At 41.0% G+C, this 14,938-nt stretch overlaps 4 protein-coding genes across 4 annotated transcripts in view; all 4 read right to left on the reverse strand.

The window, feature by feature from the left end:
* The window catches only part of katnal1 (katanin p60 subunit A-like 1), a 30,633-nt gene extending 30,326 nt beyond the window's left edge, over positions 1 to 307 (reverse strand). The window contains exon 1 of the mRNA XM_056290029.1: positions 237 to 307. Coding sequence (XP_056146004.1) covers positions 237 to 242 — 6 coding nt within the window. The 5' untranslated portion in view covers positions 243 to 307. The remainder of the gene's footprint in view (positions 1 to 236) is intronic.
* A 1,505-nt stretch (positions 308 to 1,812) lies between these two features.
* zgc:101559 (Ras-related protein Rab-33B-like) lies at positions 1,813 to 4,422 on the reverse strand. The gene is made up of 2 exons (XM_056289435.1): positions 4,158 to 4,422; positions 1,813 to 2,902 (listed from the first exon to the last, which is right to left on the reverse strand). Exons 1-2 carry the CDS (start codon positions 4,413 to 4,415, stop codon positions 2,456 to 2,458), a joined length of 705 nt encoding a protein of 234 aa, XP_056145410.1. The 5' UTR covers positions 4,416 to 4,422; the 3' UTR covers positions 1,813 to 2,455.
* A 2,734-nt stretch (positions 4,423 to 7,156) lies between these two features.
* Positions 7,157 to 9,025, reverse strand: kbtbd7 (kelch repeat and BTB (POZ) domain containing 7). The gene has a single exon (XM_056289434.1). The coding sequence runs from the start codon at positions 9,023 to 9,025 to the stop codon at positions 7,157 to 7,159; it is 1,869 nt and encodes a 622-aa protein (XP_056145409.1).
* A 1,690-nt stretch (positions 9,026 to 10,715) lies between these two features.
* wu:fc50b12 (uncharacterized protein LOC103911624 homolog) lies at positions 10,716 to 12,072 on the reverse strand. Its single transcript, XM_056289890.1, has 3 exons — positions 12,052 to 12,072; positions 11,524 to 11,687; positions 10,716 to 10,950 (listed from the first exon to the last, which is right to left on the reverse strand). Exons 1-3 carry the CDS (start codon positions 12,070 to 12,072, stop codon positions 10,716 to 10,718), a joined length of 420 nt encoding a protein of 139 aa, XP_056145865.1.
* Between the last annotated feature and the right edge of the window lie 2,866 nt (positions 12,073 to 14,938).

A 14,938-nucleotide genomic window follows, 5' to 3' on the forward strand; every position in this document is an offset into this window, starting at 1 on the left:
TATAACGAAACTAAAGTAATACACCTGTTGTGTGATTATCACCTTTATTCAGATTTAGCTGCACTGTCTGGCCTCAGTGACGTCCGCCTCTGCAGCCAGGCCACGGAAAAAACGACTTGTAACGATCAACAACCTTACCGCTATCCGTGTGTGTCACATGCGAACGCAGACAGACACCAAATCACCGATCACTAATATCTCATATTTTATCATCCGTGTCAAAATAAAACACCTGCCTGCATGAAAATCAGTTGTTGGTTATTGTTGTGATCTCAAGTCCAGCCCGTCCAGTGTTTCCATGGCCGCGAACAGACGCCGTGTCGAGAATGACGACAGAATCAGTTACCATGGTGCGTTCAGGTACTCACTGTAAACTAGACCACGTGTAACATTATTCGTCGCATATAAAATATAGCTCGCTCATCACAATTTAACGTTCATGCATTATTCAGTTACTTAGTCTTGTCGGATAAATTGGAACTCGACAATGCAACTCTTCTTATTAAAAATGCTGCGATATTAAAATCAATTCACGGCGATAAGGCACGACAAAATCATTTTTAATTAATTTTTAAGCATAAATCAAAATTTCCATTGTCATTTTCCCAACTGCTAAAGGTTCGTGGGCCATCTCCAGACGGGCTGATAGGGTGGTTCTCATCGACTATGTGTTAGAGTTACAACTTGTTACAAGCGGAATCTTACGTTTCCTAATTTACAAGGTTGCTTGAACACACCAGTAGAGCTAGCCGGCCGTGGGTGTATGGAAGCTTAGAAGGGTAAAAAATTAAGTGGCAGCGTTTGATTAGTACGCTGCACTGTCCGTGGCTTCATCAGATGTTTGTCGAGAAAACTTAAAAAATAAAAATAAAAAACAAATACGAAACGACCATTTGACATCTTATTTCGAAGTCATGTTTTGTATTAAGGCTGACAAACTTTGAATGTTCGTTTCAATTTTGAAAATAAAATTGCACTGAAAAATCTGGCAATTTATTTTGTAATTATAAACATTAAAATAACATTTAAATGAATAATACTATTGCATTTTCATAGTTGCCCTGCTCAGTGGCTGAAAAACCAAATACTAGTTCAACCTCAAATCACCGATCTTCTTTTCTATATTTCATCTGCTGGTCTATGTGTCTCTGTCTCAGTGTAAAATTGGAAGCAAATGCTTTTTTTTCTGCAAAGTTCACCACTCACAAATACAGTAATGCTGATAAAACTCTTTATTTGGACTTACAGCTTTAGTTTGTTATAAAGCTCCATACTCTCAGAATGCCTTTGCATTATGTTGTATACATGCAAAACGGCCATTTTAAAAGTATTTTGTGTAATATTTTGGCTACCTTAAAGCATAATATGACTGGTAAATATCACCAGGAGTCGCTAAATGGTACTGATTGAAACAGGTAAATGACTTAAGACACCTTAACCCCCTGATTTCTGTTTTGGAAATACAGCAGCCAGGCCGCCTGTGTGGTTTTGTTGTTGTTTGATGCCCCCCAGAAAACTTGGCACAAACTGGCAGGCCTTGGCAAAATATGCCATGATTAGAGAATAGGTATCTCATGTGGGTGTTTGAAAATGGCAAATGTCAGCAGGCATGCTGTGTGGCGTCTACCTTTCTATTTAACTTCGTTTGCTTTGATTTGATGGGGTTTTTTTCTCACATCGCTGAACAACGGAAGTCAGAATTCAAGTAGAGTTACAAAAAGCACCTTTAACCACCCTCCCCCCCTTACCCCAGTTCAGGGAAACTTACAACAGTCCATGCATCCTCAGGTGATCTATTAAGATTTTAAGACATAATTCACAATTTGTCTCAGAGGATTGTTACATATTGTCTTTAGTGTCATAGTTTCTTCAGATATAATGGGATGTATGACTCCTCATGACAAACTGGTTAAGTCAACATTTTTTGAAATGACTGGTTCTTAACGGAATCAAAATGAATGCTATGATAGTGTTTTCTCAAGAAGTATCAAAATCCTTGAAATTTTAAACAAATGCATGTCTTTCTTCACAGTTTAGACTTGCCTCTTATACTGGTCCCTCTAACTGAAATATTTGTTGTTTTTACTTGTATTTGCTTTCTTGTCTGAACAGATAAACTATTTTTTTATCTGCATATTATGTTTGATATCTGGTGACCCTACATCATTTGATTTAAAGTGAATTCATGTGCAGATTGAGCCACAGCTATTTTGATATAATCTCACATCCATTCACATGCGTAGTGCTGAATTGTCAATTCTATATTGTGCAAATAAAATGCTTTCTCCAGTACGTTGCCTCACAACAAGCGAGTGAGTGGAAATCCTGTCTGCTCATCGTACCTGCTGACCGTATTTTTCCAAATTCAACATTAAGATGTAGAAGCTCAATACATGAAATGGTTTGGTGGTTTTCAGAGATGCCCTGCATACGCCTACACGGGACACGCATGTCCTCAGCATTGACAGGTTTCCTCCTCCTGTTCTCTCTGATACCAAAGATGTCTAACGTTGTTCTCGCTTGGCTGCTTCAGTCTCAGTGGCTTATGACACTTCAACCTGTAGGCTAGTGTCAGGAAGATAGCGTCCACATGTTCCTTCTCAGCTGGGTCCTTGGCGGAGGTCTCAAACAGCGGGTAGTTGTAACCATCAGCCAGGCGCTGTGCGAGCGACGTGGGCACCTCTCGGCGTTCTCTCAGGTCACATTTGTTCCCCACCAAGATGCGCGGCACCATGGTGCAGACAGAGTGACGGCTGCACTCCTCAATCCACTCGGGGAGGCTCTCGAAGGAGGCCAGACTGGTCATGTCGTACACAAAGATGACGGCATGGACACTGCGGTAGTAGTGCTCCACCATGCTCTTCCTGAAGCGCTCCTGACCTGCTGTGTCCCAAATCTGCAACTGAAAGAAACACACAAAGACCATATTAAGGAATTACTGTTTCAGGAGGCCTTTAAGTAACATGTCTGTGAATGTTCTCATTCATCCAGGTCATAGTTATCCAAAGGAATTGAATCAAGTGCAACTGGACTTGGTTATATAACCAAGTCCATATATAACCAAGTCCAGTTGCACTTGATTCAATTCCTTTGGATGCCTTTAAGTAACATTTAGTTAACCAAGTGTGGGAAGAAGTAGTAATAACTAGTTAGTAGCCAGTAGTGGTGGTGAAAGTAGTAAACAAGTGGGCCCAAGGAACATCAGCCTACACTAGGTATTTCATTATGATCATCCAAAGGAATTGAATCAAGTGCAACTGGACTTGGTATATATCCGTTCATTATGATAATTTTTTCAGGTGAAAAAAAAAACTGAACTGGATTCTGTCTCTCAAAGGATGTTGGGGCCCATGATGGCATTGGAAATTACCCAAGTTCAGCAACCTCCAGCCGTCATCCAGCTCCACCAATTCCATTTCTTTCAGTCGGGAAAGTAGACTTCCTACCGCTCTGAATCTCAATACAAGTTAATTAATTTATGTCTGGCGCCAGATATAAAGGTTTTTAATAGGGGAGAATGTATTATTTATTGTCCTCTATACACGGGAAGTCGGGCCTGCAAAGTCAGTACATTAAATCACTTCTTGAGACCCACTTTTTTAAGCTGCTTTTTCACTCAGCCGTGTTTTGAAAAGTGCTTTAAAAATAAAAAATATTACCATAGAAGCAGCAGTAGTAAAAGCAGCAGTAGTGGCAGTAGCAGTAGTATTTATTTTAGAGGAGCTGGTAGTAATACTATTTGTTTTGTCATGTAATGTCTTTATTTATTATCTTATTCTGTATTTCTTATTCAGTGTATTGTTGTGCATTCCAATTGTCATTGTGTATAAAATGTGCCATAGAAAATAAACCTGCCTTGCCTAGTACTGTAGTAGTAATATTAGCAGGGGTGGCAGAAGTAGTAGTAATAGTAGCAGCAGTGGTGGTAATAGAAGTACTAGCAGTGGTAGCAGTAGTAGTGTATTTGGACAGAATTACTCGGTTCTACAAGGTACTGATCAAAGAGGATTTGTTGATCCTTGTCACTCATGATCAGCATCGTGCAGGTCCGGGACAACTGGCTTTTCATTCAGGTTCTAAAACGAGAAGCTGATCTGGTCTGGGTTGGTTTTGATCTGGTCTGATCTGGTCAGGTATTTTCAGACACGTTTGCTTACCTTGATACTTTCTCCATCCAGCTCCAGCGTCCTCTCTCTGAAATCAACCCCGATCGTCGCCTCCGGGTTCTTGAGGAAGGTACCGCCGCAGAACCGGAACGTCAAACACGTCTTTCCTACATTGGAATCTCCTATTACTATGATCTTGAATATACGAGCTTTAAGGCTTTCATAATCGTGATGCGACGATAGCTCCAGGGAGTCATTTCTATTGAATACTGTGTCAAATTCCTCCGCAGGTTTGTTTTCTATTGCCATCTCTCATCCTGGCCGTCTGGATGGCTCAGGCACCATAATACCGCGAGAGTTTATGTCGCTCACTCGGATAATAACGCGAGACTACGCTGCTTCGGCCAATCAGAGCAAGAAACGGCCGGTAGATGTCAGTAGATGTGCGGCGGGGCCACTTAAGCTTTTAATCTCTTTTTTTATATGGCACACCAGTTTTCTCTGATTAGAATATCCATTTTCACAAAAGAAGTTACATTACAACTAGTTTAATTCAACTTTGACCCGTTGAAATGCCACGTTGATGTGATCGATTATATTTTTGTTAAAGAATGTCATTCCAAATGTTGATATGCAACAGAAAAAAAACAAAAACAGAATTTTTGACACAATTGATTTCCACATAATTCAACTTCTGATGTCAACAGTTGACATTTGGAATAATTCAAATTGAACTTATGAACTAAATTTCTGATAAACGCGTTAGCTTTTCAATTAGACTTAAAATTCCATCTCATTAAAATGAACGATGGAGACTTGTAATTCTTACTAGTTAAAACTTACTGACAACAAGATTTGAATTTTTGATATCAGGGATGAATTTGTGATATCAAAAGTTGGCATTTTAACCAGTTAAACTCAATTAGAACTAGCTTTGATTTAATTTGCTATGAAAATTTGATATTTTGTGAGAACAGATTGTCCTATCAAAAAAAGATTTAAAAGCTAAAATGGCTTGCGGCATTGTATGCTGCCTCGGCTGGAAATGCATTACTCCACGGCAGTCATTTTCATCAAACATATGTGTTTATTCTGCACATACACAAAATAGCAAAATAATCAAGACCCTTTCTAGTTTGATGAGGGGGCATGAGGTAATACTCTTAACCAAACCTCTAGATACAACTTTATGTTGGAGCATTTTTTTAAAGATCTTTTTTAGAAAATAAATTCCTTGGCGTCCTCAGTGACTAAGCCACTCCAGTCATTGAGTACCCCCTCTTCGCTCCCTGACACGCGCGCACACACACACACACACCGAAATGTAATACAATAAACAATCAAGACTGAAATTAAAACATCAGTACTCTAAGTGGGTGTGGATGATAGTGGTGTGGCGGAACAATGGCAAAGCAGCACTTTTATCATGAATGCAACCAAGATGACATCCAACTAAAAAGGACTCATCAGCTTTGTATATGTTCATAGACCTTGTTTCCTGAAATAATGTATATATTCTGTTACAGAAAAAAAAACACAACCCATAATTAATACGTATACAATGACATTACAGTATGGACCTCCATTTAAAACTTCACCGATTGAATACATTAAATGTTGATTAAATGATATACAATTTTCATATCAAAAGAAATTATATCATTAATGGCGTACTGGTTCTTAGTGAAGCTTCACCTGAGTCAGCATACAGTACATTGGCTTTTGCATTTTATGCAGCAGCTTCCACAACACTGGCTGAGTGACACATAAACACATGACTCAACAGTACAAAAACGACTTCGAGGCCCCTTAAACCACTGCTAGTATGTTCTTGAAAAGAAAAAAGCATAGAGGCAACAGAAATTAATATGTAAGCAGGCGTATGTCTTTTCTCCTCCTTTTGGTTGGCGGTCGGTTTCTAACAGAAGCTGGTTAAAGGGTCCATGGGTAATTTCTACCTGAATGCTAACCTCTATAAGTTCAGTCATTGGAACAACAAATCAAAACAGACAATATGGGCAAATTTAAATAGAAAGGTAGCAGATACAAACTTTTTCAATTTCTCAATCAGTACCATTCAGCAACTCTTACTGATATGTACTAGTCATACACTAGTCATTGTATTTACTAGTCATACTTACAGAAAGCAGACGTATTCCACAAAGTACTTTCAGTGAGCAATTCAAAGGAAAACTTCCTGTGCTTTTTCCCCCTCATCCGTTAAGTCAATAATAAGCCAAGCTGAAGTAGAGATAAGTACTTGTTCCTGATGAACTTGTGTAAGATGAGTGTATTTTTAATACTGAATTGTACTACAACTCTGGCAAACTGAACTCAGTCATAAGATAGTTAAGTTTTGTTATAACCTGAGTTTTATTTTTGTAGTTTTCATCACCATACATACCAGTCATGGTATCACTTTATCCACAGGCTTCATTTAGTAGATTTTGGACAGGGGACCACCGCTGGTCTCAGCTTTGCAGCAGTGTCTTGTGGGACACGTTAACAGGAGTGTTAAATGTGTCCTTTAAACAACAACCCCCCCCCCCTAGTGTGTCAGTCAGACTATGTCCATAACTGTCCATTATCTATGATTTCTCTGTTGTGCTGGCCGGCTATTTTATAGATGGTTATTACTACCTACGGTTAGTATAGGCTGCTACTTCCTGCAGGTTGAACCAGGATGTAGATCAGCAGTGTCATCCACCATTGATCATATTGGACATCTCACATCATAACTTTTAACTTTCACTTCCAAATATTTGCTTTAGATAAGATAATTGGGTTAAATTGGACTTGTTGAAACATGTCTGACACTCCTGTTCAGTTGTCCCATACGACACCATTGTAAAGCTGAGTCCAGTGGTGGTCCTGTGTCCAAAACCTACAAAATGAAGATGGTGAGTAGAATGATATCATAACTGATATGCATGATGGCAAAAACTACAAAAATTAAGACCCAGGTTGTGAAAAAAAAACATAATTATCCTTTAAAATCTATTCCAATATAAATAAGGTAAACTTTTACTCTGACACAGTAACAATGTTCGCTACCAGTTCTCATCTGAGAAGGAGCTGGAGCTTCCCGAATCTGAGTCCGCATCCGTCAAACCATCAAAATCCCAGTCAGCACTGGACCCGCTGTCGTCCTCCTCCTCCGTGGAGAAGCTGTGGACAGAGCTCAAGCACGCCGGGTACACGCGTGTGGAGACGCAGACGGGCCCCAGGGACGACACATAGACAGCCATGACGTTCTTCCAGCTGTCCCTGGCCAAGTCATACTCATGGATGAGGACCCGGTTCTTGTTGTGCTGCAGTAATGTCTGTGTGAGGAGGAGCAGCTTGCCGCTGTGCTGAATCACCTGGTAGTTGAGGGCCCGGCTGTCAATGGGAATGTCCCCCATCCGCTTCCATTCTCCTCGAGCTGGGCTGTAGGCCTTCACCACCGGGGTGTCACACACACAGATGATTTGGTCCTGGAAAGCACATGCCTTGTGAAGCTTGTCTCTTCTCAGCGAACCGCAGTGGCGCCAGCGGTTCCTCTTTGGGTCATAGCAGAGCATCCTCCGTTTGTTCACCACGTAAAGGTGGTCGTGCAAAGCCACCACCTGCATCTTGCCGAGAGAGTGAGGCAGAGGGGCCACAAACGTCCACTGGTTCCTCTGGACGCTGTAACACTCCACCTCTTTCAGTCTGGCGTCCGTCACGGGGTTTCTCCCGCCTAGGATGTACACGTGGCCGTTCAGGTAGCCCATCCCGGAGTGCATCCGACCCAGAGGCCTCTCGGCCAACTCCTGCCAGCTGTTTAACACGGGGTTATACAGCCAGAAGTGCTTGGAGAGGTGGGATGCGAGATACAGGTTGTTTTCAGGTGTGGCGCAGGCAGTTAAGGACTCCATGGTGGGCCGCTTGTAATCCTGACTGCTGAGGTCGACGAGAGGCGGCGCCATGAAGTACAGCTCCTCTGAGAAGGGGTCAAAGCACATGATATTGTCGTTTGGCAGGCCGAAGAAGAGGATCATCTCTTTTGCGCTCACACCTATCCTGTGTTTTGGAACGTCCGCCTTGGCGGGCACTCCTAGGCTTTCTTCTGCAGACTTGTTTATGAAATACGCAAGGTATTTTTCAATGACAGGCCTGACCATGAGGCCCTCCAGGTAGGCTTTGTCCTTTTCGGCAAAAAGCTTCCAGCGCACACACCCAAGTATCTGTAAGGCTGCCTCAGACTCCTCGGGTACATTAGTTTCGATCCACTGGAGAGCAGCTGAGAATACCTTTCTCTCGCAGTCTACATCCAGCGTGTCCAGCGACAACACCTCCTTCAGCTGCGTCAAGTCTAGCTCACAAAGCTCCCTGCCGTGACAAAGCTGACCAAAGTTCCTCGCGATGAAAGCCTGAGCCTGCCCCTTCAACTCAGGGTTGTCATAGGTGTCTGCAAATTTCATTACCCCCACGCAATTGCAGAGGTCCAGCCTCCTGGTCATGTAGCTGGAGCAGGCTTGCCTGATGTACTCCAGCTGAAGCATGTTGGCAGCTGCATAGACCCTCTGCACGTTGGTCTCCGTGATTGTAACTTTACCTGTGTAGCAATAGTCTATGATGACAGACATGGACTCGGGGTCGACACCACGGATGACGACTTTGTCCTGCATGCTTTCGTTCAGACCCCCGGTGAACATGCTTTTGAAATAAGGGCTGGCTGCGGCCAGGACGTTGCGGTTGCAGAGGAAAAGTTTCTCCGCGTCTCCTCTGACGGACTCGGGGCCCTGGCTCAGAGATTCATCGCACTGCACTTCTATCGTAACGTCAACGAGGAGCCGGGAGTCGTACAGCAATTTCAATTCCTTTAACAAACCCCGGGCGTGATTGACGTCTTCCAGTTCTTCTGGTCCGCTGAAGAAACTCAGCACCGAAGCCATCGTCTTGTCAATCAATAGCTGATAATCCCACTGTCAGTAAACAGCTGACATCCAAAATACTCCGACGTTGTGTAAAAAAAAAAGAAGAATATGCCGGTGCACTTTTGTTTGCTAAGCGAACGAAAATCAACCATACGCTGTGGGGAAAGGATCAGATTTGGTGTGTAAATGGTCGGTAAACGGTCGTTTTGGATCCACGCCAGCCGGTTGTGTATCTCCAGGTGAGCATAATGTGCGTCCAAATCACAAACCGGTCACACATAATGCGCCGGTAGTACTTACAATAGTTGCGCTCGTTTGGCTGCAGAGGTTATATTCCAGTCACAGTGGATCCGTGGCCCCGTCTCCCTTTTTGAAAATACAGCAGTAAGAAACACTGCGCTCTCACTCAACCTTGCTGACAGAATGGCCGCATGCGCCTGTGATTGGCTGCAGACGGCGCAAGTTTGGTTGTCCGGACCTGTGAGCGTTTCCAATGGGCCTGTCTACTCATATGTGGCTTGAACGCAATATTCATTACACACTCAGTCAAGAAACTTAGCAAAATAAAGAGTTTAGACAGACTTTGGCCTATACATTTTTGAGGCTTTTTTTGTTTTTGTTTTGAGTAACAATTTTCTTGATTTTACGACAGAAAAGAGATAAAGATAAACTTGATTCTTTTTTTGCAATGTCGTGAAAAGATTCTGACATACTCTCCGGCTGTTCATCCGTATGTCTGTTTATTTGTCTGCCTATCTGTTTATCTGTATATGTGTTGGTTTGTATGTTTGTGTGTCACCTATCTGTCTGTCTGCAGACGGGTGACAAAGGAAAAAAACATGAATGCTTGACCCCTACAGTGAGGGGGTCCAGGGCCTCTGTTATACTGCTGGGGGGAGGGGGGGCATTTCCTGTCATGGTTTGGATCCACTTGTCCCCTTAAAGGGAAGGGTCACTGTAAATCAATACAAAGTTATTCTGAGTGATCACCTTTATCCTGTGATGAAATTATTTCTATCCTGATGGGAGTGGTCTCTTCCAGGATGACAATGCCCCCATCCACAGGACTCGAGGGGTCACTGAACCTCATGCCATCTCAACCCAAATGAACACCTATGGGAGATGTTGGACCAACGTGTTAGACAGTGCTTTCCATCACCACCAAAACACCAAATTTGGGAATATCTTTTGGAAGAATGGTGTTCGTCCCTCCAGTAGAGTTCAGAAACTTGCAGACTCTATGACAAGGAGCACTGAAACTGCTCTGGAGGCTCCTGGTGGCCCAACACCTTACTAAGACACTTTATGTTGGTTTTTCCTTTAATTTATCACCTGTCTGTATGTGTTCATCCGTCTTGTATGTTTATAAATATAAAAAAAAAATTCAGGTTGGCATTTGGAAACCTGTTTTTCTAGTGTGAGGCTTAGTGTGCTTTGTGAGGCATCAGAGGTGACAGTGTATCCACATGGTCCATTTTTAATTTTTAATCATTTATTTTCGCATTGTCATTTCTTGATTCTACATTATTTTTCACTTCACTGACAACTTCAAATTGGAGCAAGTGAAGAAAAATACACAAAGCATTTCGTCTGTTTGTGAAATAAGTATGTCACAACTGCAGCATGTAGCATGGCTGTATATGTGTCATTTGTGTACACAGCTGTGTGTACACAGGTATGTGAGCATGTATTTTTCTCTCCCTCAGCCTCAGGTGTATCTACATTTGAGGTTGTTTATCTTCCGTAAGCCCTCGGGGTTGCGGATGGTCTTGTGGACGGTGATGAGGAAGGGAAAGGCAGAGGGCAGCTCGACCTGATGGCTCAGTTTCTGGTGTCCCCAGTGGAGGCAGTGCAGTCTCTCAGCCAGGTCACACTGGCCTGCACGCTCCAGAGCATCCTGCAGCAACTTGGTCTTATTGGGCTTATCCCATGATCTCTCGTACCTGTGGATGAATATCATAAATACAGTAACATGAGACAGACAGGAGACCAAGGAGTTATATGCATGTGTGTGTGTGTGTGTGTGTGTGTGTGTGTGTGTGTGTGTGTCTCCTCACTTCATGTGTATCTGCAATGATTAAGGTTTAAAATAAAAAAGAAAAACACATGTCTAAAGCTGCTATATGTAATTGAACTTGAATTCTGACATGGATAAAAACGGCAAATCAAAGCATGAGAAAAAAATAAGGTAGTGGATACAAGGTACTTTTGCAGATATTGCAGATATTTGCTATGTTTGATTGCTCTCAGCAGATATAACTTTATTGCTACCACTGCATACTTTGCTGAAGACTGTGAGTGTGACACAAGGCCTTGGAGGCATCATTACATATACGGTAGAAGAAAGTAGTATAGTAGATAAACTGAAAGATAATTACAATACAGTAAAATACTTTTTTATTGATTTATTGATTGTACACGTAGATTTGCTATTATTAGTTATTGTTAGGTTTACATATGTTACATGTGCAGTTTGCTTTTATACACACACACACAGACACACTCACACACAATACCAGCACTCCAACATGGTCCTGGCCTGAACCTTCTTCTCTGTAGATTTGATGTGGAACTGACTGGTTTCAGCTCTGTTGAAGCCGAGTTCGTAAGCCAGAACTGCCCACTCAAAGCCAAGTTCCTGGGAAATCTCCTGCACTGTCTTGATGTTTATCACAGCATCCTGCAAAAACATAATGGGATGCAAAAACAGTCTACATTATGGAAGAAAACACACAAAACAGATGAAATACCGGCATGTGGAATAAAAAATAAATTATATATATATATATATATATATATATATATATATACATATATATATATATATATATATACACTACTACTACTACTTTTGGCTGCTCCCGTTAGGGGTCGCAACAGTGGATCATCCGTTTCCATTTCTTCCTATCTTCCTCTGTCACACCAGCCACCTGCATGTCCTCCCTCACTAGTCCATAAACCTCCTCTTTGGCCGTCCTCTTTCCTGGCAGCTATATATATATATATATATATATATATACGTATATATATATCCACAGACATACCTCTTGTGCTTGATTGGGCATTATCTCAGACTCTGCACACTAATATGTAAATATCTGCAATGAAAGAAAATCAAAATACAACTGTAGTCTTATAAAAGATCAGCAGTTACTGTTTTCTCATATTCATTACACACATGTATGATTTGATATATTTAAAAAAGCAGGAAAATATATACTTACTCTGACAATGAGGTTCTTCGTTTGGTTACAAACTGTGTGTGTGTGTGTGTGTGTGTGTGTGTGTGTGTATGTGTGTGTGTGTGTGTGATCTGAACGTCTCCTGGGAGATTTAACATCAACACATTGTCATGTTAAAGATTAGTTATTTTACCCCTGCTGGCCCCCGCTGGAAGCAATTATTATTGAGAAGGACCCTCAAACGTCATGTAAAAATGCGGTGGTGTGTGCAAATCTCCAGAGTTAACTCAACCGCAGCAGAACTAGCTGAAGAATATGGATCACCGGATCCACTATCAAATGTCAATAGAGAATAAAGTCAGTGGAAATTGTGGGGCTTTAGCATATTATATTAAGGTAAATGAAACCATTTAGAGTTTACACTGTGTATTAATCTTCACGAAGATGAATTCATTTTGTTTACTTGAGGTCCAAGCAACGACGCTGATGGAACCCTATTGTATCCTTTAGGATTATTCTTCTTCCGCCCTAAAAGTATCTGGGTCTCGGGAACCGTAACAGTTAAGAGTTCCCAAAGTTGGCAGAGAGGTTGGAAATCTCACCCACTACTTGCACAAAAAAAAAAATAGATAGATAGATAGATAGATATCTAGATAGATAGATAGATAAATAGATAGATAGATAGATAGATATATTACGGATGTGGTTCCGAACAAATCGAAAAATAGAAGCCACGCCCATTTTAACCAAGAAATATTTTCTGCCATATTGAATTTTGTTCCAATTAGTTCTTTTGCTGCGTCTACAAATTTTGAGCAATCGTCACCAAATTTGGTACAGAGCATCTCTTGGACCAAGCCAGAAAAGTTAATTTTTGGATGATATTCCATAGGGTTTCCTTATATACAAGCCAATCACCTTTTTTCTTCAAAATAGCTAATTTAAAAAAAAATTGCAAAAACTCATGAACATTTTGAGATATCAACCTGACATTTGTGACATGTTCAGGAGTTTTTATTAAGCTTACGTATTAAAGTGTATTGTGCTTAGCCTATAGGGGGCGCTACAAATATTTAAAAAAAAATTATATCTCGTAATTCAGCTGTATGCGTTTGATGACATTCGGTTTGCGTGATCTTGGGTCATGACTTAGTCGACGCATAAAATTTGGTAATGGTTGATTAAAATGGGCGTGGCGTATTCCAACAAATCTAAATTTCTAGACATTTCACATTCCAAACTTCAAAAAAAAAAATCACCCGTTCATCCTACAGAGCTGAAATTTTTCCAGCACATCTCTTGAATGTGATAAAAGTATGCCTCACTGCAAGCTATGGTCAATTCAGAAGCCCAGAAATATTTAAAATCAATTAACACCCTGCTTGCCACCCAATGACTGCTGGGATAGGCTCCAGCATACCCGCGACCCTGACAGCAGGATAAGCGGTTTGGATAATGGATGGCTGGATGGATGGAGCTCCACAAGTCTTCAGAATACTTTATACTTTATTCATCCCCAAGGGGAAATTGGGTCTTCGTTCAAATGCTACCAAAACTGACAGAGATTGTGCAGATGCTCGATATCACGTTTCAAATGGCGTTCAGCTATGTCAAATGATGAGTCTGCAGTGACATTCAGTGTCACACTGTAATTAGTACTGTATGCACATTTTCTATTTCACCAAATCTTTGATCAAATTCACCGAAGTATTTGACAATACACCCAAAACCAGCAGAATGGTGTCTGATTTTTTTTTCAGAATTTTATCATCGGTACTTTAATTATTGTGAACTTCCAAGATTAAACAGATAAAAATACCCCAGTCAGGCCACTGTGTTGTAATTGCGACCCTGCTTAGGATAAGCGGTTTGGATAATGGATGGATGGATGGATGTAAGAAGGTGTGTGGGGAACAACAGTGGTGCAGGCAGTTAAGTCCTCTTCTCAGGACATACAGTGGTCTAGGGTTCAAGCTCCACGTGTCCAATCTGAATGTGCTGACCTTGTGGCAATTTATGCATGTGACATGTGTTCGAATTCTTCTGAAGGCCACATAAGTCGAAGACTGCCTTTTGATAGATTTTAGATTTTCCGCCATTTTGAATTTTGTCCAAATTTGTTTTTTGCTACTCCTACAAATTTTGAGCAATTGTCATCAAATTTGGTACAGAGCATCTCCAGAATAGCTTATTTTACAAAATTTGCAATAACTCAGGAACATGTTGAGATAGCAACCTGAAATTTTACACACATGTTCAGGAGTTTTCGCTATGCTTACATATTAAACCGCATTACACTAAGTGCTTGGAGCCCGTCCATTGCCGCTTAGTTCTTTTGATGTAAGGCTTTAGTTTAATTCTCAATATCTAATGACTTCCTTTCAGTTTTCAAAAATTCACTGCAAGAGTTATTCTGGAAAAAAAGGGAGCAAATAAAATATTACTGAAATGCTTTATTCTCTTTAAAAAGTTCTTCTTTTTCAAATTCTTGTCATCCATAAAAAGCATCAGAGCTCCATGTGCAATACCATTGCAGCGCCAATGTCCATCAGAAAACACAGAAAAAAATCCTTTGTCATGTAAACAGTCATGAAGAAAATCTGGCTAAAATGTCCCGGTAAGAGTCCAGTTTTATGTTACTTACTGTTATTTTCACATGTTTTAATGCGCTAAGAATAGCTCTGATAAAAAGTGCTTTAGGTTCAAAATAAATAAATATAACTGACATGAATTCCACCACTTTTATACA

Source organism: Lampris incognitus, chromosome 11 (genome assembly GCF_029633865.1).
Source record: "Lampris incognitus isolate fLamInc1 chromosome 11, fLamInc1.hap2, whole genome shotgun sequence".
Taxonomy (NCBI): domain Eukaryota; kingdom Metazoa; phylum Chordata; class Actinopteri; order Lampriformes; family Lampridae; genus Lampris; species Lampris incognitus.

Excerpts from the sequence above, each read along its gene's own strand:
- zgc:101559 (XM_056289435.1), bottom strand. The coding sequence starts at position 4,415 with ATGGCAATAGAAAACAAACCTGCGGAGGAATTTGACACAGTATTCAAT. Across the intron at positions 2,903-4,157 it reads TGGATGGAGAAAGTATCAAG|TTGCAGATTTGGGACACAGC; the intron begins GTAAGCAAACGT and ends TGTTTCTTTCAG.
- kbtbd7 (XM_056289434.1), bottom strand. The coding sequence starts at position 9,025 with ATGGCTTCGGTGCTGAGTTTCTTCAGCGGACCAGAAGAACTGGAAGAC.
- wu:fc50b12 (XM_056289890.1), bottom strand. The coding sequence starts at position 12,072 with ATGCCCAATCAAGCACAAGAG. Across the intron at positions 11,688-12,051 it reads TGCCCAATCAAGCACAAGAG|GATGCTGTGATAAACATCAA; the intron begins GTATGTCTGTGG and ends ATGTTTTTGCAG. Across the intron at positions 10,951-11,523 it reads AGGACCATGTTGGAGTGCTG|GTACGAGAGATCATGGGATA; the intron begins GTATTGTGTGTG and ends ATTCATCCACAG.